We start from the raw sequence: 24034 nt of genomic DNA, 5'->3' as shown, positions 1-24034 counted from the left end.
AAGATACTCACGAGAAGGAAAGATGTTCTGCACAGTGGTGGAGAATTAAGGCCGAACTATTTTATTGAAAGGGATCATTCGTTCATATGGTTTAATACTGATGCATATACAAGTTTATCTTGTATAAGAATTGTGATACAGAGTTTCAGCCATGATTTTTACTGATTTGGATATAATGATGGGATGATATAAACCATCTTTAAATAAGTATAAAATACATCAAAGTCTACACAAAACAATAATGTTGTGGGGTACCACACAAGATATCAAATTATAAATATTGTAAAGTCACACTCAATTAAATTCTTTCAAAACTGAAACTATTGTTTCTGCTTGATACACGAAAAATAAAATGACAACATATATTAGATCTTCGGGATTATTTCTCATGTTTGAAAGAACCAGACGATAACAAACAATCCATGAATATAAGATATAGTGATAATAAATACAATGATCGATAATAATATATATAATAATATATTTTGATATCTAGTGTAAACCAAGATGTACCAAGACTGGTAAGAAAACGAGGATGCTTTCGTGTGTGTGGAAACACAACAAGAAGCAAGCAAAAGATAATTGTAAATCAAAACCAAAACCATTACTCAGGAAAGTTTGTAGACCAAAACACTGCAAAAGGAGTAAGTATCATAATCATATAGAATTTGTTTTACAAATCAGAAAAATAAAGGCAACAGTAGTATACCGATGTTCAAACTCATAAATCCATGGACAAAAAACAAAATCGGGGTAACAAACTAAAACTGAGGGAAACGCATTAAATATAAGAGGAGAACAACGACACAACACTACAATATAACACACACAGAAACGGACCAAGCAACAGACAAAATCCCACGAGAAGAACAAATATAACATCAAAACCAAATACATGAATTTGGGATAGACAAGTACCGTGACAAAACTTATCGCAATGTGAATTTACGCTAAAAAAATAAGAACAATGTTAAAGAAAGCTTAAAAAAGTATGATACATAGTATATAGGGTTAAAAAAAAGTTTGATTATCAGAAATTCAGAAATAATAAAAAAAATTATAAAACTTTCAAGGATTCATGGCTTTAAAAAGGTTCTTTGGAGTTGTAATAAAAATTCGGGAGGTTAAGGAGAACAGAAAGACAAATTTTGGATGCTTGAAATAGTTGAACAGAAAGCCAAATTTTGGATGCTTGAAATAGTTGAACAGAAAGCCAAATTTTGGATGCTTGAAATAGTTGAACAGAAAGACAAATTTTGGATGCTTGAAATAGTGTTTATGGTTTTTTTTTACAAATGTGCACTGAATCTGCTGTGAATACAACAATGTAATTTAGCCAATAAAGATATTACAGAGAAAAAAGTACAATCACAAAAATACTTTACTCCAAGGAAAATTTAAAAAGGAAAATCCCTAATCAAATGGCAAAACATAAGTTTATCTTGTATAAGAAACTCAAACACATCAAGCGAATGAACTACAACTGTCATATTTCCGACTTGGTACAGGCATCTTTTTATGTAGAAAAAAGTGGACAAAACTTGGTTTTATAGCTAGCTAAACCTCTCACTTGGTTGACCGTCGCATAAAATTCCATTAAATTGAAAACGATTGGTGAACAAAACAAACCGATATAATAGGTAAAAATGTCAAAAGTACGGGTACAGCAATCAACACTGTGATATAGTCTTAATCATTAAAAAAAAACCAATCAAATATGTAACGAAGCAGCACAAAAAGACAGATACACTAAGCACATCAGCAAAAATCAAAGACAAAAATACAATTTTTCATCTGACCGTGAGGTCGTCAACGTTTTTTCACGATTTAGTCCGGCTTAAAATGGAATTTAAAATTAAATTATAAGGAATGACTGTAATATTTTTTCTGTCTATTCGAAATAACATAAAAAATGTGGTGCACAATTTTAAATAACCTGCGTAGTGTGCACCACATTTTTTATGTTATTTCGAATAGACAGAAAAAATTTAACAATCATTCCTTAAATTACACAATGACCGGATGTATAAGTACATAAAAGTAAAATCACAAAAATACTGAACTTTCAGGAAATTTAAAACAGAAAGTCCCTAATCAAATGGCAAGATCAAAACCTCAAACATCAAACAAATGGAAAGCAACGGTCATATTCCTGACATGGTACAGGCATTTTCTTATGTAGAAAATGATAGATTATACCTGGTTTTATAGCTAGCTAAACTTCTCACTTGTATTCCAGTCGCTTAAAATTCCATAATATTGACAACGACGTGTAAACAAAACAAACAGACATATTAGGTAAAATTGTCAAAATAGGGGTACAACAGTCAACCTTGTGTTATAATATTACTCACTATGAAAACAAACAAATACATCTGATATTCTTCCTCAGTCATAAGAACCTTCCATCATTACCAAACTGAACAAAGAATAACACGACGGGTGCCGTATACGGTGCAGGAAATTCTTACCCTTCCGGAGCAGCTGATTTCACTCCCGATTTTTAGTGGAGTTCGTGTTGTTTCTTAATTATTATTTATAACTGTTGATGTACATGTCCTTTGGTTTTGTGAGTCTTTGTTTACTCCTTGGTTTTGATTGTTATTGTCATGTAACAAAGAAGCACAAAAAGGTATATAGACAAAGCACATTAGCAAAAATGAAAGATAAGATTACAAATTATCATATTGAGTTATCATGTAAAGTAAAAAAAAACTTCATATTTTTCAGAATGTTTTGATTCGTCACGATACTGCAGCATTACAAAACTATTGAACATGTGCAGATACAGAACGTTTAGAGAACGGTGCTGTGCAACATGTACTAACTCTGTTCTCACATAGGACAGGACTTCTCTACAACAGGAACATTACTTTATTGGAATTTCTATATTTTTATGGTGCTAGATTATCTTCTGTCGTAAAAGTAAAATCAGATATACAAAATGACTTTTTACCGAATCACTTTAAAATATTCTAAAATACTACAATATGAAATACAATATGGCATGTATGAGATTTGAAAACAAATAATTCGCCAAGTTTTGTATGTATTGTCATTGTATTGATTGTTTTATAATATTGATACATGATGATAATAATTTTTATAACATTATACTCTGTTTTTTTCTGGGTTTTCTACGAATTGAAAATTCATTATGGAAAGTGAATGTCGGGAGGGTCGGATTAAGGTACATGTGTATAAACCTCTTTCTACAGTTTTTCTCTAACAGATGGCAAAAAACTTTTGAACATTTGTTTATACATTGAAAATACGCAAACCACTTTATATACATTTTGATCTTGTAAATTCAGATACACCAAAATTTTCTATGATGGATAAATGAAGGAAACAGTAGTTTACAACTGTTCAAAAGTCATAAATCGATTGAGTGAAAACAAATTCGGGTTTCAAACTAAAACCGAGAGAAACACATCAACTATAAGTGGAAAACAATGAAACAACAGAAATAGTGAAGTGCAACAAAATCAAACGACAATGCAACACACACAGAAACGATCTATAAGATAAAAACTGCAAATTTACTGACTTGTCACAGGTTTAAGAAAATATTTTTTAACCTGGTTTTGTGGCTAGCCAAACCTCACGGTTTTATTGCAGTGTTAAATATTCCGTATAAACATTTTGTGAAATCATCTGCTCGAACAGTTTTTCAACGAAAAATTGAAATATTTTGGAATAACTAATTCTAGATAGAAGGTATCCATTTTTGTAATTAATACTCTGCATGACCTTCAATTTTTAGCAACCTGGTAAAGACACAGTTTCTGATCCTTTCTGATACACGGATCACACATCATTCTGTTCTACTTTCTGTTGTAGTAAAAAGTAAAATCACAAAAATACTGAACTCAGAGGAAAATTCCGAAAGGAAAGTCACTAATTAAATGGCAAAATGAAAATCTGAAATACATTAGACAAATGAATAACAACTGTCATATTCTTGACTTGGAAAAGGCATGTTCTCATGTTGAAAATGGTGTATTAAACCTGGTTTTAATATATGGTTGTCTCTAAGTCCTTTTAGGTCATAAAAACTCTCCGCGCGCTTAGGTCGTACACATCTTGGCATTGGCTTTCATAGCGTTCCCGATAAAACCAGGTAAATTCTAGAGAGGGCATCGGATTAAGATAGTTTTATTTACTGGTTCGATATTACTTCTGTAAATCAGAAGTAAGTTCGTCGGTACTGAAATAATTATTTACAAATTATTCTATAATTCTCTGTTGGTAAATTAAGAAATTAGTTAGAAAAAATAAAATCACAAAAATACTGAACTTAGAGGAAAATCAATGCGGAAAGTCCATAATCACATGGCAAAATCATGACAATGACTTGGTACAGGCCTTTTCAAATGTAGAAAATGGTGGATTAAACCTGGTTCTATAGCGCTAACCCTCTCACTTTAATGACAGTCTCATCAAATTCCGTTACGTACGACAAACGAAGTGGGTAGTTACAAGAGAAGGAACCTTTGATTTCTGTAAATGCGATTGATTTTGATCTTGTTAACATGTGTACATAAAGGCAACATTAGTATACCGCTTTTCAAATGTCGTAAACAGATAAAATTTATGTGTAAGAACTAACCATACTTTCCCTCAGAAGCTTGCAGTAACTTTCTAGTTTCTAGCTGTCTCAATATGTTGAAAATATATGTTATCTTAATAATTTGTTATCATGTACCCTACCATTTCTGAAGAACTCCACTAATTGCGATCGTCTCATTCAGCCTCAAGGACTGTAAAAAGTGGATTTTCACTGAACTAGTACACATTTTTGTTTAGAGGCCAGCTGAAGCCTGGATCCGGGTAGGGGATTTTCTTGCTGTGTTGAATATACATTGGTGTCTTCGGCTGTTTTTTGCTCTTTATTCGGGTTATTGTTTCATTGACAGATTCCCCATTTCCATTCTCAATTTTATTAATTTGTTTCTATAATACAATTCTGTCACCATAATACAACAGGGTGTGTTCAGTATTGTTGTTGAAAGGATAAAAGTATTAAGAGTGATTAATATATAAAATTTATCTTCCATGATAATATAACAGTTGTTTCACATTCATTTGATGTGTTAGAGCGTTTGAATTTTATCATTTTATAAGGAACTTTTCATTCTGAATTTTATTTGGAGTTCGTATTTTTGTTGTTTTACTTTTTCCCATAGAATAAATTTTTGATTCGAGCGTCACTGATGAGTCGTTTGCATGAAACGGGCGTCTGGCGCAAATGCAAAATTTTCAATCCTGGTATCTATTATGAGTTAATTTACAACTACTGGGTCGATGCCACTGCTGGTTGAGTTATAATTCCCCGAGGGTATCACCAGCCCAGTTGTCAGCACTTTGGGGTGACATGAATTATCATTTATATGGTCATAATTATAAATTAACTGTTTACAATACTTTGAATTTTTTAAATGCCAAGCCTTTTTTACCTCAAAAATAGATTACCTTATATGTATTTGGCAAAACCGTAGGAATTTTTAGTCCTCAATGCTCTTCAACTGCGTACTTTATTTTGCTCTTTTGATCTTTTCTTTATTCGAGCGTCACTGATAAGTCTTTTATAGACGAAACGCGCGTCTGGTGCAAATACAAAATTTCAATCCTGGTAACTATGATGAGATTATTAAGCCTGAATATTGGCAGCAATTTTGCGCCTGTTACAAGTCAGGAGCCTCTTGCCTTTGTTAGTCTTGTAAGATTTTTATGCCCCACCTACGATAGTAGAGGGGCATTATGTTTTCTGGTCTGTACGTCCGTTCGTCTGTCCGTCCGTCCGTCTGTGCGTCCGTTCGCCAAGATTCAGATTAAAGTTTTTGGTCAAGGTAGTTTTTGATAAAGTTGAAGTCCAATCAACTTGAAACTAAGTACACATGTTCCCTATGACATGATCTTTCTAATTTAAATGCCAAATTTTGATCCCCATTTCACGGTCCACTGAACATGGAAAATGATAGTGCGAGTGGGGCATCCGTGTACTATGGACACATTCTTGTTAATTTTAGTTTCTTGTGTATAATTCAGTGTTTAGTAAGATAAGATAAGATAATTTTATTAACCAATCATGGTGCCCAAAATTTGAGCTATACAATCAAATGAATTACAAAATAAAGCACAGAAAATGATTAGAATGATTAAAGTACATTTAATCAAAAAACCACATGAATACACATTTACACTAATTAACCTGATATAAACCGAGTAATTGACAAAATAGTTGTTATGGGTGCCACTGTGACCTGGAGAAATTACATAAATCTTTATAGTTCTAGGTGTATGGGAGACAACTCCTGATCAATTTTATTTCCTATATATATCTATATATATTTTTCTTCTATTTTTTTTTTATTTCAAACAACAATATTTTCTATAATTTTCTTTCGTTCTTCAAAAAGGGAGTGCAATAAATTAGATAAGTTTGAAGTAACAAACAAATCTTCAGATGAAAGAATCCAAACAAATTTCATTTCATCAGATAATCTTGAAAAATTTTTGAATTTTGAATTTAAATTAGATAGATGTTGAGATCGAGTATCTTTTAGAACAGGACATTTTAAAAGAAAATGTAGTTCGTCTTCAACTGCGTTCTTACATAGCTTACACTTTCTGTCTTCAGCTTTAATTCCAATATACCTCCCTCTTTCGATTTCAAGATCATGACAGCTAGTTCTAAATCTTGTGATTATTTACATATCTTTTTTTTGAATTCATTTTTAAATATGGTTCAAACATAAAAATAGTTTTAAATTTTCTGTAAGTTCTTAATTTATTGCCAGATTGTAAATTAGTACACTTCCCAGAATTGCTTTCTAAACTAGCTAACCAGCTTTCTTTAAATTTAATAGTTAAAGATGTTTTTACTTTTTTTAGAATATGGTTTTGTTTAAAGTTTGACTGGTTAACAAATAGATATTCTAAGTCTAGAAATTTAAATATATGTTTAATGATTCCTATCCAAGATTCCTGGTTATGTTTGTCCATAGAATGAGATAGATTTATGGCTTCCCTTAGAATAATATTTGAATAATATATATTAGTATGACGTCCATTATCACTGTACTAGTATACATATTTTTTAAGGTGCCAGCTGAAGGACGCATTCGGGTGCGGGAGTTTCTCATTACATTTGACCCTTTGGTGGCCTTCGGCTGTTGTCTACTCTATGGTCGGGTTAGTGTCGCTTTGACACATTCTCCATTTCCTTTCTCAATTTTATTCTAAATGGATTTATATTTTTATTTCGTTGAGTTACTTTCTCACCAACATTTTACCATCTATGCATTTTATTCACATCTGACAATTCAATTTTCATGAAGTCTTAACAACCAAAATGTAGTAAAGGGAATTTGGTATTCGAGGCAGATTTTTGACAGTGTCTATTTTGTTTCCAAATTTTTGGGATTGAGACACTTGTCGATCGTGTGCTTATAAAAATACAAGGATGTGGCAATTTTGTCAATGAAATAACTGTCAAACAACTCCAAAATGACTGAAGACGCAAGCAAAACCCGTATCGTATAGTAAACTATAAATGAGGGGGGCAAGGGGTTTAACTGTTATGCTGTTATGGGACAATTTAATTCTTTGTTATCTGTTATTTTGAAAATATATTTGCTGTTAGCTGTTATTGTCTTATTCTTTGTTAGCTGTTATTGGGCTATTAGTTTTTTTGTTATCTGTTATTGTGATAATGTATTTGCTGTTAACTGTTATTGAAAATTGGAATGTTAGCATTTTTTTTGACAGTCAATATTCGGTATAAACTGAAGATCATTGGACATTGGGGTCTACCACTACTAATATGTTTGTACCGTATTCAGAGAAGGATTCCATTAACTTTTATCCATCATAGAAGTGAGGTCCAGGACAATTCAAGTATATCTTATGATTATCCTTTGTAATAAATTCCATTTTTTTTATGAATGTGTATTTAGAATTATCTTAATTTTTTGTATGAGAATAATGTTCCTGGTTTCCCGTACGAACATATTAAATTAAAACAATTCGGAATATGACAAAAAGGAAAACATTTGGCCAGGAATCTCTGACAAGGATCTCAATTAAGGACTAGGTCATAAAGACCAGTTAACCTTTCATATAATATGACACATCGACTCAACTGTGTGATTCTTTTCAAAGCAGAACCAAATGCATTGTACAATGAAAGTTCCAACGATGTACTTGGGTCCGTAAACGAGCGTGTAAAAAATGTTATAATATATTGAGTAGTAATTTAAACACATTCTAGATACATAAATTAATACTAAAAACATAGTCATAGAAAATGGAATGAATTACAAAGGATTATATCCGTAATAAGAAATACTGATTTGTCAAAGACCGAATTATTTTAATATTTCATTTACTGTTATCTGTTTTTGTACATTTTAATTCCTTGTTATCTGTTATGAGCCAAATCAATTTGCTGTTTTGCTGTTATTGGGACCCCCCTTGCCCCCCCTCATAAATGGCCCTGACATAAAACAATGTAAAATAATTTAAACGAGAAAACCAACGCCCTGTTTCACAAAATAAACGACGAGTTTATTTAATAAATCTATATCACTTTTGGTAATTTAGTCGTATACGTTATAAAAACCAACAATGAAAATCTTAAAATGATCTTTTTTTATAATAATTTTAATCTATTTTAACTATTCCATAATTAATACGTAATTACAATATACGTCATATCTACTCAACATTGATTATTTTTTTTATCCATTTAAAATCTTCAAACCTTTATAAAAAAAAACTATTTGGTAGCTATGTACATTTCAACATAATCGATTACGTATTAAGTGTATTCAAAATAGTTAAAACCTGTTTTATAATTGCAATGTGAAAATGGCGTCCTCACAATCCATCAGAAAAGGACAAGTTCCTGTGAAATGTGGATTATGTGAAACGGATAGAACCATTAAGTGGAAGTGTTTAGACTGTGATCTTTTTTTGTGTAATCATTGTAAGGAAAAGGTTCATTTTAGGGTAAAAACTGCTAAAGATCACAAAGTAATCGATATCAAAGATATTGGAATACAACAAAACGAACTAGATTTTGCAAACATTCCTTGTCAGAATCATGCTGGAGAATATAACTGTCATTTTTGTAAGACATGTGACACCCTTGTTTGTCAAACCTGTGTAATGAAAAGTCACAAGAAACATATTCTAACTGAAATTCAGGAAGAATATGATGTAAAAATTGACAGGCTTAAAAAAGGACTAAGTAAAATTCAAACGGATAGAAAAGAAATAGTCTCAAGAAATGAACAGCTTGTCCAACTTTCATCTGCAAAAAAGTACAATCAGGCAAACCAAGACATTTCTAAGCAGGAAAAAGTTGTCAAAGCCGCTGTTGAAAGTTGTTTTAAACAACTACGAGATAAATTAGATCAACACCAGAAAAATATCAAATCTGATTTAAACGCCGTCTCGGTCTTACTACAGAAAGCTGATGATAAAAACAAAAACGTCCTGGAATCTATTCGAATGACTGAGGCTTCCAAGTTCTTTAAGGTAGTTAACAATTTAGAAAAAAATATGGACACTAAAATGCCAGAACCAAGGTCAACTAATTACAGTATGCCAAACTTTGTTCCAGGTGAGATCTATCAGTCTAATATTGGGATGCTCAAATTTGATGACAATCTAGCTGATAAACCACACATTAGGCTGGACTTAAATAACCAGTATGAAACTAATTTTCTGGTCGGTTTAATTGTATTCTTAGGTATTGATCAGTCGTTCTGGATTAGTTCTGGTAGATTTGGTTTAGTTCAAAAAGTGAAAACTGATGGAAACAAATTAAAGATAATATCAAGTTTTAATATTCGGCTCTTTGGTGTGGCTGTCACTCAATCAAATAATTTACTTGTGAATACGGGAATGAAACTACAACAAATGAATGGAAAAACAGGAGCGCTAACAGACACAGTATATAATGTGTCACCATTGCGTCCTACGGCAGTCTATACCACCAGTAACAATAAACTTCTCATTGGAGGTATGAATATTGACTTCTCGACGCCAGGGAAACGAGTTGTAATACTAATGAATCAGAATGGAGTCCACGAGAGAGTTTATGAACATGATCAACACCAACTACCTATGTTTAAATATCCCTACAAAATTACTACGACTAGTAATGGTAATATTTTTGTGTTGGATAGAATAAATGATAATGAAAATAGAATAGTAGTTTTAGGACAGGGTGGTGATTTAATCAATACATATACAGGAATTATACAGATCAACAAAGACCAGCCATTTGCACCGGAAGACATAGTGACAACACCACGTGACAATGTTATTGCAGCCGATATGAGAACGCATTCACTTCATATCTTGAACAATGCAGGCTTGCTGATGACATTTTATAAAACAAGTGACATAGGCATACTCTTCCCGTGGTCTCTTGCATTCAGTCCAACTGGAAAACTCTACATAGCAAAAAGTGGACCAGAAGCCAGTGAAAAAATGGAGGTCAATTTATACGAAGTGACAATATCCGGATGCTGAAGTATATAAATAACTGTGGATTTATATTATATTTAGAAGTAACACTTTATTTGGAAGCTTAAATTGAGAAAGCGACAACAACCCGACCATAGAGCAGACAACAGCCGAAGGCCACCAATGGGTCTTCAATGTAGCGAGAAACTCCCGCACCGGAGGCGTCCTTTAGTATTAATCCGTTGTCAAGAATATTGTTCCTAACTCTTTATATGTTTTTTGTATCATCAATACTTTTATTTAGTTATTTTCATGGAGATATTTGATAATTAGTTTGTATTGTACAGTTCATGTATATATATTTTCGATTGGTATCTATGATGACTTTATTACATGCGCATTTTCAGTCAATGGACGGACAATAAATACGGACGAAATGCATTCATTGAGACTGTTTATTAGAGTATGTACGTTGTGTTGTCAGCTGCATTGCATCATTGAAGAAATTATTGAATAAAGCATAATCTATATTTTGGGGTTATTCAGTGTATATAATGAAACACTTTTGTATATAATTTGTATGGTTTTATTTTTATTTTTCACTTTGAGTTTGGAAGATAAAATACTTTCTTAATACATAAGAATTGTCCACATCGATAAGATAGCATAATCTCCCCAGTAATAAACTAAAACTTCTCTGATGAGACCATTGTTAACGCATCGTTTTTAATATAATGGAATTTGAGGTGATTGTCATACAAGTGAGACGTTTAGCTACCTATAAAACCAGGTTCAATCCACAATTTTCTACATAAGAAAATGCATGTACAAAGTCAGGAATTTGACAGTTTTTATCCATTCGTTTGATGTGTTTGAGCTTTTGATTTTGCCATTTGATTAGGGATTTTATCGATTTATGAATTTTCCTCGGAGTTCAGTATTTTTGTGATTTAACTTTTCATTAGAATGCTGATATTGCATTTCGATAAAACAGGAGCAGTGTATATGTAAGGTAAATCTGATCATGTCAGCAATATAGCAGTTGTTATTTAATAGTTAGTGTTTATGTATTTTGGCGTTTGTTTATGTAGCAGTGCAGTGTTTCTGTTGTTGGTTGTGTTCCTCTTATAGTTCATGTGTGTCCCTTGGTTTTGGTTGACCCGGATTTTCTTTCACTCAATCTATTTCTGCCTATTGAACAGTGAAATACTATGTACTACTGTTGCCTAGATACTAGAGGGACATTCAAACTAATAAATCGAAATAAACTTACAACGCCATGACTAAAAAGAAAAAGAGAAACAGACAAATGATACTACACAAAAAAACATAGAAAATTAAAGACATAGGGTGCTCCGGAAGGGTAGTCAGATCCTGTCCCAAATGTGTCACTTGTCGTGTTGCTAGTGTTAGGTAGCACTCCACAGTTAGAAAATAAAATTAAAAATGAGCCCCAAAATGTTTTATCATCTCCTATTCCTGGATTTCTAATACATTAACCTAACTGTTTGTGTTGTACATGTGCATATGTATGTAATCAGTATCTTCCATAGATTCAATTTTCAAAAGTTAAAAGGATGAAAATTAATTCCTTTTATGTGTATCCATGGCAACATTCTGCATTTATTTACCATAAAATATTGCAAAAAGGGGGGTGAACATGTCATATATCCCCCCAAAATTTGGATCAAACTAGAATTTCAATGCCTTTGAGTGATACCTTTTTAGAAACTGTTTTCTTAAATCTTCCTAATGATCAAATAAAAAATGGGTGTCTTTCGCCTCATTTTTTCGTAAAATCCAATCACAAAGTTCGTGCGATAAAAAGTTGGAAAAAAACATTACAATAATAATTGCCGGACCAATGTATGGTATGGACATGCAAATACGGACTGTCATACAGAAAACAGCCTATATTACATACATTACATAACCTTGATGTTCATATAAACCCAATACAAAGGCTATTTTAATACTCAGCTATCCAAAAATGAATTTTATTGCACACTAGCTCTCATATTTGAAAAATCCACAGGGGCCAAAATGCGAAACTACACACCTAACTGTGGAGTGCTACCTTAAGGTGAATTTTTTCCCCTTCTGCCTCAATTTTATCTATGTTTTCTGTGTTCTACTAGCTGTTACGATGAAAATGGTACCTCAGTTTTTAAAATTGGTTCAGTAATAAAGATTTTATGAAGGTTAGCAGTTGATGTTGAAACGCGACAAAAAGTGATTTAAAGATAAATGCTGGATCATAGTGAAAAACTTCAAGTCTGTCTCATTTTTGGGGTAAATTTCTAAAACTTTTCCCTTTTTTTTATTTGAAATTATAAAATTACCTTTAAAGAGGACAAATTGTACAAGTTTTAGGTGTTTGAAAGCACTTACAGGTAATTTTTGCTGTAAATAGCATCTCTAACCTTGGTTTAGAAGCTCTCAAGCAGGGCATAAATTTCTAACAGTACTGACATCATTGAATTTAATTAATGCCAAATTATAATATAAAATCCTGCTAAAAATGTTTATTTGACTTATTCGCATTCAAAAATATAAAGCGATACATTCGGAGATTCTCATATAAAGCGCAATCTTTGGTTATAAGGGCAAAGCTTACGGAGTACAAATTTAAGACCGCAACATGTCTAAGTGTCAAAATGTGTATATTTGGTTGCTAAGGACAGTAAACAATAAAATTAACATAAATTGCATTCCTAGCAGTTTATTTACCTTCAGAACTAAAACAAGAACATAAAAGACTAAAGATTTGTGGTCAATTTTATCTTAAAAAGTGCATTTCTGTGCTTTCTGATGTGCCATAAGGTAGCACTCCACAGTTAGAAAATAAAATTAAAAATGAGCCCCAAAATGTTTTATCATCTCCTATTCCTGGATTTCTAATACATTAACCTAACTGTTTGTGTTGTACATGTGCATATGTATGTAATCAGTATCTTCCATAGATTCAATTTTCAAAAGTTAAAAGGATGAAAATTAATTCCTTTTATGTGTATCCATGGCAACATTCTGCATTTATTTACCATAAAATATTGCAAAAAGGGGGGTGAACATGTCATATATCCCCCCAAAATTTGGATCAAACTAGAATTTCAATGCCTTTGAGTGATACCTTTTTAGAAACTGTTTTCTTAAATCTTCCTAATGATCAAATAAAAAATGGGTGTCTTTCGCCTCATTTTTTCGTAAAATCCAATCACAAAGTTCGTGCGATAAAAAGTTGGAAAAAAACATTACAATAATTGCCGGACCAATGTATGGTATGGACATGCAAATACGGACTGTCATACAGAAAACAGCCTATATTACATACATTACATAACCTTGATGTTCATATAAACCCAATACAAAGGCTATTTTAATACTCAGCTATCCAAAAATGAATTTTATTGCACACTAGCTCTCATATTTGAAAAATCCACAGGGGCCAAAATGCGAAACTACACACCTAACTGTGGAGTGCTACCTTAGTACAAACCCAGAAATAAGTCTAATTCGGTAGGTCAAATTCCTTAGAAGGGTACGGGATTATGAATAGGACACAAAGACCATATCCGCTATCATATGTGAACCGGATATTCCATCATGGTCAACCAACCCTTGATGGCGTTCGTAAAATTTACGAAGGGACGATTTCAACTTCACCATTTGGAACTCTTGATTTGAAAGCTTCCTTGTGAGCAGCAACGCTCTATCAAGGAAATCGTGATAGGAAATACAAGCCCGGGCATATCGTATCAATTTGGAGATAAATACTCCGTATGCAGGCGCTGCAGGAATATTGCTACATAGAAATAGAAAGTACACAAATGGGAAGCAGAAATCATTTCTTTTATCGTAATGTTTTGTTTTTAACTGACCCTCATTGTCATTTTCTAGATGTAAGTCAATATATGAGACAGACTTAACTGTATCCTTTATCTCTAGTTCGATGGGATGAATGCGTTCAACATAGTCACCAAAGTTTTTTTTAATTGAATTATTCAGTGAAAAAACATCATCTATAAAGTGGAAAGTAAAGTAAAAGGATATTGCTTACTTCTTTTCTGTTTTCTTAAAAAGTTCCTGTATGAAGTCAGCCTCATAAGAATAAAGGAACAAGTCCGAAACGGTTCAGTTTATTAGATTATATACTAGTAAGTAATAAGTCAATATGTATGTTGACCTCTGAATGTTTTCGTTAGGTTCTTGTCTCTTTAACATATTACCCACGCCTCTTCTTATTCAAATCTGAAAATACAATTTTTATTGACGGTTAATTTTTTTCATTTCGTCATATCAATTACAACAACATCAGATATTTGGTATCGGTGACTGCGTCTATAATTTTGTTTGGGATTGAGAGAGTCTTCTTGTTGATGACGAGAAAAAAATATAAAAAGATGAGATATGATTGCTTATGAGACAACTATTCAACAGATACCAAAATGAATACAGATTTAAGCAATTTTATTTCATCATAAGACCTTCAACATTGAGCAAAACCCGTATGTATAGTATAGTAAGCTTTAAAAGGCTTTATAGAACAAAATTTAAAACATCTTAGATAAAAAAAAAAGCAACGTCATGCACGAAAAAAAAATAATCAATAAATTTACTGTATATCTCTTTTGGTTGTTTTGTGTCGTATGAGATTAAAAGTTAGACTGTAAGTAAAATTCTATCGACAGTGAATGCATACAAAAAGGTTTTAATTCTTTTCAATGATTTATTATTAGTTACCATATACCCAATATTGTTAGGTGTTTTTTCCCGATCCATTTAAAAACCATATCAAATACTGTCTGGTAGCTATGTGCACTTCAAAATAATCAATGAGTAAATCATAACGGTTCAAACTTCATCATAAAAGATAGAAGAGAAACCCTGTCTTACAGTGTTAAAATGGGGTCCTCACAATCTATCAGTAAAGGACAAGTTCCTGTGAATTGTGGATTATGTGAAACTGGTAGACCCATTAAGTGGAAATGTTTAAACTGCGATCTTCTATTATGTGATAATTGTAAGGAGAAGGTTCATTTTAGGATAAAAACTGCAAAAGATCACAGAGTAATCGATATCAAAGACATTGGACTACAACAAAAAGAGCTAGATTTTGCAAACATTCCTTGTCCGAATCATGCTGGGCAATATAACTGTCATTATTGTAAGACTTGTAATATTCTTGTTTGCCAAAACTGTGTGAAAAAAAATCACAAAAACCATAATCTTACTGAAATTCAGGAAGAATATGATATGAAAATTGACATGTTAAAAAATGGACTAAGTAAAATTCAAACGGACAGGAAAGTAATAGTCTCCAGAAAAGAACAACTTGTCCAACTTTCAACTGACGATCAAGCAAACCAAGACATTTCTAAGCGTGAAAGATTTGTCAAAGCCGCTGTTGAAAGTTATTTTAAACAACTTCGAGATAAATTAGATCAACATCAAAAAAATATTTCGAACACCATCAAATCTGACTTAAACGCCGCCCCAGTCTTACTACAGCAAGCCGATGATAAAATCAACGAGGTCCAGGAATCTATTCGAATAACTGATGCTATGAAGTTCTTTTATGTAGTTTCAAATTTAGAAAAAAATATGAACATCAAAATGCCAGAATCAAGATCAAGTCTTTACTGTATACCAAACTTTGTTCCAGGTGATATCTCTCAGTCTAACATAGGGGTGTTAAAATTTGATGAAATCCTAGCTGAGAAACTACACATCAAACTGGACTTAAATAAACAATATCAAGCTGAATTTCTTGTGTGCATAATTTTATTTCCATGTAATGATCCGTCGTTCTGGATAAGTTCTGGTAACGATGGTTTAGTTCAAAATGTGAAAACCGATGGGACCAAGCTGAAAATACTATCAAGCTTTAATTTTAGGCTCATTGGCATACCTGCCGTCACTAAAGCAGATAATTTACTTCTATGCATAGGAGGGACAAAACTACAGCAAATAATTAGTAAAACAGGTACACTAACCGAAACAGTATTTGATTTGTCACCATTGCGTCCTACTGCTGTCTGTATTACCAGTAACGATAAACTTCTCGTAGGAGGTATGAATATAGACTATCCAGCACTAGGGAGACGAGTTGTAATACTAATGAATCAGAATGGGGACCATGAGAGAGTATATGAACATGATCAACACCAAAAATCTATGTTTAAATATCCCTACAGAATTACTACGACTAGTAATGGAAATATTTTTGTGTTGGATAGAATAAATGATAATGAAAATAGAATAGTAGTGCTAGGACAGGGTGGTGATTTAATCAATAGTTATACAGGAATTATACAGATCAACAAAGACCATCCATTTGCACCGGAAGACATAGTGACAACACCACGTGACAATGTTATTGCAGCTGACACAAGAACTCATACACTTCACATCTTGAACAATGCTGGCCTGTTCATGACATACTTCAAAACAAGTGACATAGGCATACTCTTTCCGTGGTGTCTTGCATTCAGCCCAACTGGAAAACTCTACATAGGAAGATATGGACCAAAAGGCGGTAAAACCGTTGAGCCCAATTTATATGAAGTGACCATATCAGGATGTTGAAGTATAGAAATAACTGTGCATTTACATTTATTAGCATGAGCACTCCATTCCAAAATTCCATGTTTTAGAAGGATTATTTTTGGTTAGTTTATAATAAATCTTATATGAAACCAAGCATTTTTGTTTAATCAACATTAAATTTTAGCGTCAAGGAAATAATAGTAAATTGGTAGATTATAAAAAAAGACCATCTAGCCAAGTTGTGAGAATTGCAAATAACACGTGTTTCAGTAATATGCTGCCATATGTCACTGCAATTTTCCACTTTATCTAAGTTTTCAATTTCTAGTTTCGTAAGGAATAATCGTGAAGATATACAGGTAAACTTAGTGTTTCTCTTTCGTTAAACCTTTATATGGAGTATCTATCTCCAAACTGGTGCGATGTTCCAGAACTTACATTTCCTTCGTAGTCCCTTCATAGATGTCTGCTGCCTCCAAACAAGCAACCAAGAGTTCCAAGTGGTGAAGTTGAAGTCATTACTTCGAGATTTTAATGGACGCTATCAGGATTTGGTTGACCTTTTTTTCCTGAGGAAATTAAAAAAATAATAAGATTCAGGTAAAAACAAAAACTCGTCAAAGATACTAGGATTTCAATATTGTTCGCTAGACTCAGTGATTTCGAATCCGAAAAACCTGTGCCAAGTAGTGCAATTCATCTATATTTCTATTAGCATACTAGTATTTGATGAATTTATAATATATGCATATATGATGTTCAGTGGTTGTCGTCTGTTTATGTGTTTCTCGTTTTTCGTTTTTATATAGATTAGACCGTTGGTTTTCCCGTTTGAATGGTTTTACAGTAGTATTTTTTGGGTTCATTTTATAGCTTGCTGTTCGGTGTGAGCCAAACTCCGTGTTGAAGGCCGTACCTTAGTTTTATAAATTGTTACTTGAATGTAGAGTTGTCTCATTGACACTCATACCCCATCTTCATATATCTATGTCGGTCAGTTGGATAGCAACGGTCAATCAATATTATTAATACGATCATTTGGTTAATAGTCAAAAGTATAATCACAAAAAATACTAAACTCCGAGGAAAATTCAAAACTAAAGTTCCTAATTAAATGGCAAAATCAAAAGTCCAAATGCATCGAATCACGGTCCGTGTATATCTGCGTCCATTCGTTATTTGTTTTGTGAAATCAAAAACGAAAAACGAAAACACTCTTGTTTTTCATTTTGGTTTTTAAGAAATCAAAAACGAAAAATGAAAACACTTTCGTTTTTCATTTTGGTTTTTAAGAAATCAAAAACGAAAAATGAAAACACTTTCGTTTTTTGTTTTTTGTTTTTGACATTTCAAAACGAAAAACGAATGGACGCAGATATACACGGACCGTCATAGCTGGTAATTTTATTTTTTTAAATTTAGATAGACGGATTTATATAAGAGCACTGCTTTTGTTTCCTAATCCTAGTTATTGAATCTTTTGTATATTTCGTATTTATGTCTTCACCCTTGTAGCTTTATATATAAAGATTTCTTTTTAAATAGAATATGTTTACAGTAACACAACAAACGTATGGGTAATTGTGTGTTCACCTGCATTGCATCATTGAAAAAAATTGCAAAATGAAGCAACATCTACATTTTGTTTGTATTGACTTTTCTAAGTTATTCCCTGGATTCTTTTTTTCATTTTAATTAATATATTATTCACTTTGAATTCAGAAGAAGAAAAATATCATTTCTTAAAAATATGTATTGCTAAATCCATATCACAGGCACTTGTTATATTCGGTACACAGGGGGGAAAATTCTGAGACAGGTGCCTGTGATCCATATGATAAATAAAATCTTCCAAAAAATAAACTTATAGTTCTGTGACATGATCATTTTATGGGCATGCTGATAGAAGAGGGACAATGTGTATGGTTACCTAGGTTCCGCCGACCAAGATTTGAAGGTTATGTAGCATTACAACATGAATACACACTTCAAATTGTCTAGACTTCTTTATTTAATATAGTTAATTTAACATTAAAAGTATTTACGGTCTAGTTCTTCCTATATGTATTACTAGTACATATACTCAACAGTATTTATGAAAATATTGAGCATATAGAAGATGTTGTTTAGTTTCTTTTCGTTTTAGTGTCAATGAGACAACTCTCCATAGACTATGGGATTTTGGTCGTCCTTTTGATTCAGTTGACAGTTTTAACTTTTCCACTCTTTATAAGAAGGACGAAAGATACCAAAGAGACAGTCAAACTCATAAATCGAAAATAAACTGACAACGCCATGGCTGAAAATAAAAAAGACAAACTAAACAACACGAACCCCACCAAAAACTAGGGGTGATATCAGTAGCTCCGGAAGGGTAAGCAGATCCTGCTCCACATGTGGCACCCGTCGTGTTGCTTATATGATAACAAATCCGGTAATGAGTCTAATTCGGTAGGTCACATTCGTGAAAGGGAAGGGGATTGTAGTTACGACGTAAGGAACATATCCGATATCATTTGTGATTCATATGTGATTAGTGAACTCATACTAACTTCCCATGCAATCTCTTCAAATAAAAGTGTTCTCATTTAATTTAATGGTCGATTTGTTAATCTGAATGCAAATGTATTAGCTGCAACTCATATATAGCTTTTCCCCCTAAAATGAGAAAGGAAAATATGCTAGATATACTCACTGGAGGTGTGATGAGATGATTAAAGTCGCAAATTTACTCCTTAACAACATTTTTGTACGTTTTAGCAAAACATTTTATCGACAATATGAATTCCTTAAGTATTCAAATTGGCATCAATTATGATTATTCAACAACAATATTGCATACGTGTTAACAGATTTCTTCACTGGTACAGCTATTTCAGTGGAGATCACTCTATATTAGTACCTTTCATGATTATTTAATAGCAGTCTTGATCTTATGATGTAATGAATCAGTGTATGGCTAAACTCAGAAAAGAACCCTATAAATTCCATTCGATTGATAAATTCACTGACCATTATCTTGATTGTATTTTTTCGTTAATAATGAAATTTTCTTGGTTTGAGTTTCAGATTTGTAGCCGAAATTTTTTGAAATACTAAACCAATGCTTGTCAACTTTACATCAAAGGTTTTTCCGAAAATAATTACATTATCCAAGTATATTAAACAAATCTTCCATTGCAATTCTGTTAGTACGGTTTCCACTTGTCGTTCGTAGGTGACTGTGGCGTTGCAAAGACCGACTTAAACTTAAAAGTCCTTTTCGTGATGCAAATGCAGTTTTGGACGGTCTTTTTTCTCAACTTTTCTACTTGACATATCAATAGTGCTGAACCACTTTGCTCCGGACAACTGATTCAATGAATCGTCAACCATAGGAAGAGGATATACATCTTTGTTGGATTTTTTGTTAAACCTACTATAGTCAACACAGAAACGTGTCGATCGTTCGATCTTCCCCTGAATATGGTATGGAACTCTTATATTACACCCTGGCCGTTTTTGGCACAACTTTTTTTTATCTTTTGGTCCTCGATGCTGTTCGACTTCGTGCTTGTTTCAGCTTTCAAACTTTTGTATCTGGGCGTCACTAGTAGAAACTGTGTGGACAAAATGCACTTCTGGCGTATTAAAATTTTGAACTTGTTGCCTTTTGTTGGCTGTTGTTCGTGTGTTCCTTTGTCAATTGTGTTCTCCAATTTATTTATATTGTAGTCCTGTGGTGTTGAGTTGTCATTTTAATGTTATATTTCACATGGCTATAAAAGACGGAGGTTTGGCATGCCACAAAACCAGGTTCAACCCACCATTTTTTCCTTTAAAAATGTCCTGTACCAAGTCAGGAATATGGCCATTGTTATATTATAGTACGTTTCTGTGTGTTTTACAATTTAACGTTGCGTCGTTTGTTTTCTCTTATTTTTGAGTGTAAATTGACATTGCGATAAGACGTGTCATGGTACTTGTCTATCCCAAATTCATGTATTTGGTTTTGATGTTATATTTGTTATTTTAGTGGGATTTTGTCTGATGCTTGGTCCGTTTCTGTGTTTGTTACATTGTAGTGTTGTGTCGTTGTTCTCCTCTTATATGTAATGCGTTTCCCTCAGTTTTAGTTTGTTACCCCGATTTTGTTTTTTGTCCATGGATTTATGAGTTTGAACAGCGGTATACTACTGTTGCCTTTATTTATAGGGTCTTATCTTGTGGACTTTGAATTTTGAACATCAATACTATGTTTCACAGTATTTGTCCGTCTCGTAGTCTCAAACTTTTATACCTTCGATCTTACTTAAATACTTACCATCATTTCATTTCGCATTTCTATTAATGTCTCCGACACGGTTTTCAAAACCTGACGTGTCATGCTGTCATTACTGTGTGTATTTTCAGACGCAGTTGCGGTTCGTAAAAATCCCTGACCTTCAATGCTCTACTAAACAATTGTTTCAAAAAAAACAATTCCCAAAACCAAGATGTCCACTTAAATTTCAGATCCTTACATAATTCTCAAAAATTTTGTAGGTAATAAATCCCCAGAGCAAGCAATTCTATTTGTAGCTCTTTCGAATAAGGTTTCCCTTTTTAAAACGGCATTCATACTTTCAGAAAGATTGTCTGTTATTCCAGAATAATGATCAAACATACCGGGATATTTTTCAATTAACCATTTGCCAGATTTTGAATTTCTGCAGATATATACTTATTGAAATGTTCTTAACTAGGGGAATCCATTTAGATGTTAAATTCAATTTCATTTCCAAAAAAATCTTTTTTATTTTCTGTGTGCAACATCTGATATAAGTTTTGATATTATCACTACCCACTTTGCCTTTGAACCAAAATTTAAAATCTTCTTTTATATGATTCCAACAAAACATAATCGGACAGTTAGGGAAAGTATATTAAATAACCCTTTTTATTTCATATCGGTTGAGAATAAGATGCTCTTATTGGATAAAAAGGGGTCACATGTTATTCATTATTCTTCAGTAATAAATTCCATCGGTCATTAACAGAACAAAACGGACCAGAAAACCGGTCGTTAACAAACTTTTACATGATAATGACCGGTGTGGCGTGGTTTCCGTCTGATAATGGCCGTTGGGGCGTGGTTTCCGTCTGATAATGACCGTTGGGGCGTGGTTTCTCTGTTAATGACCGCTGGGGCGTGGTTACTCTGTTCAGATAGATGTAGCTTTAATAAAACATTTTCCTGATTTTAATATTATATTTAAGTTGTTGAATTGTTTATTATATGTTTTCGTTAACTATAAAATCAAAGAGAACTTGATTAAGTATTTATATACTGAAAAAAAATGCACTAAAATGAATGGCAGTATTACTACGACTGGTCTCCCCTCTGTGCCATAGAAATCGTAAAACTACTCGAGTTTGCTTTAGGCATTTAGAATTTATTCGAATTTTCCAAAACATGGTTTCTCGATGAAATAAACATTATAGTTCTTGAAAACTGGTCATTATCGTGATACATGGACTGCCCGTAGGACAGAAGTATTGACTGCGCGACAACAGCTAAAAGATCTGAACACACAAAAACTTCAGAAACAAACCCATTCAATTGATGTGCCAATAGTACTTAATTGTAGATTTAGACGTGTTATCAAGTTGTCTTCAGATTTTGTCCCGGTTATGTAATTTTACGTGAATCTGAGTTTAAAGTTTAAATGACTTCTTCGTGTATATTCAAGAAAAGCTTCTGGTCAAGTTTTTGCGCTAGTTACTAAATGTATTCAAAAAATTTTGTATACCATATTACTAGTTATTTCATTGTCAGTATAAATCATGTTCAAACATGTTGATCGTGCTTTACATTTATTCGTGAATTTTTAAAAGATTGAAGATAAAATGTTGACTTCTTCATCTCTAAACAAGAGAGGCCTCCGGTCAAGTTTTTGCTCTTTTTACCTTATGTCCTTCTTCTTCTTTTTTATATCATATTATTTGTCATTAAATTGAATCATGTACACGATTTTGACCGGGTTTTATAACTTGTTGTGAATTTTAGTTCATAGCTAAAATTTTGACTTCATTATTTATAAACAAGGGAGGCTTCTGGTCAAGATTTTGTCGTTTTTACCTATAATATTGCTTATTATCTTAATACCATACTATATAACAGGGATTTCGGTCAGTTTTTAGGTAATAATGCATATCGAAGTAAATTTCTTTTTTTTTCATCTCAGAGACTATTATATAAGCTTTCAAAATCATTTTTAATTATCTATTTATCATCAGCGGTCCAGAGATGATAATTATAATATAAGACATATAACAATTTTGCAGTTCGTCGATTTCCATTTTCGCGTTTTAGGCCCTCCCAATGTGGAATAGGCCTACATATATTTTTTCAGTATTTTAAGCAAAAGATTAAAAAAAAGAATGGGTTATCCAGAAACATTGACTTATTAACCTTTTTTGGGGGTTCCGAATGCATTTTTTTTCTCCATTCAACCAAGGATTTGTATAGTTATACAAACAAATCCTTGATTCAACTTAATGATCCTTAATGTGTATTCAAGGTATTTGTTATGCTTGTTTTAACCAGATGGACATTTTGTAGGATTGTTGGGTTAATGCTGTTTAAAGTTTCCTGAAATACTACCTTCATTGCTGATTTATGATTATTTTGTACGTGAGATTGATTACCAAAAACGCTTCAATTCTTTGCATGCTCATTTATTAGTTCAACCAATCAACCTATGTATTATAACTGCTTATAAACGTTACGGTTTTAACGGTTCTTTTTAACATTAAAATGTAAGAATTTAAAAAAAAATGATACGGACTTCGGTCCCTTTAACAGGTAACAACTGCCTCATACCACATATGCCGAATATTGACTAACTTAATGCCGAGTTCACTGTGGAAAAAAGTGCCGATTAGACCAGATGCCGATTTAACAAGGTGCCCCTTTTGGTCATGTACCCTTTCCCGCATATTAACGTCGATTCCGTTAAGCATTTGTGAAGTCTAGTATTCACTT

At 32.6% G+C, this 24034-nt stretch overlaps 3 protein-coding genes across 4 annotated transcripts in view; all 3 read left to right on the top strand.

Moving 5' to 3' along the window:
- The window catches only part of LOC139521202 (protein madd-4-like), a 33805-nt gene extending 30691 nt beyond the window's left edge, over positions 1 to 3114 (top strand). For both annotated transcript variants that reach the window (XM_071314571.1, XM_071314572.1), the window contains exons 9-10: positions 497 to 644; positions 2731 to 3114. In XM_071314571.1, the coding sequence (XP_071170672.1) occupies positions 497 to 644; positions 2731 to 2843 (261 nt within the window). In that variant the 3' untranslated portion in view covers positions 2844 to 3114. The remainder of the gene's footprint in view (positions 1 to 496; positions 645 to 2730) is intronic.
- A 5760-nt stretch (positions 3115 to 8874) lies between these two features.
- On the top strand, positions 8875 to 10548 carry LOC139521638 (E3 ubiquitin-protein ligase TRIM71-like). The gene has a single exon (XM_071315119.1). It carries the CDS (start codon positions 8875 to 8877, stop codon positions 10546 to 10548), a length of 1674 nt encoding a protein of 557 aa, XP_071171220.1.
- A 4785-nt stretch (positions 10549 to 15333) lies between these two features.
- On the top strand, positions 15334 to 17129 carry LOC139521201 (uncharacterized). Its single transcript, XM_071314570.1, has one exon. The coding sequence runs from the start codon at positions 15385 to 15387 to the stop codon at positions 17065 to 17067; it is 1683 nt and encodes a 560-aa protein (XP_071170671.1). The 5' UTR covers positions 15334 to 15384; the 3' UTR covers positions 17068 to 17129.
- Positions 17130 to 24034: the final 6905 nt, after the last annotated feature.

The sequence above is a fragment of the Mytilus edulis genome, chromosome 4 (genome assembly GCF_963676685.1).
Source record: "Mytilus edulis chromosome 4, xbMytEdul2.2, whole genome shotgun sequence".
Taxonomy (NCBI): domain Eukaryota; kingdom Metazoa; phylum Mollusca; class Bivalvia; order Mytilida; family Mytilidae; genus Mytilus; species Mytilus edulis.
Note: the sequence above shows the minus strand (reverse complement) of the source record. Positions and strands in the feature narration are given on the sequence as shown.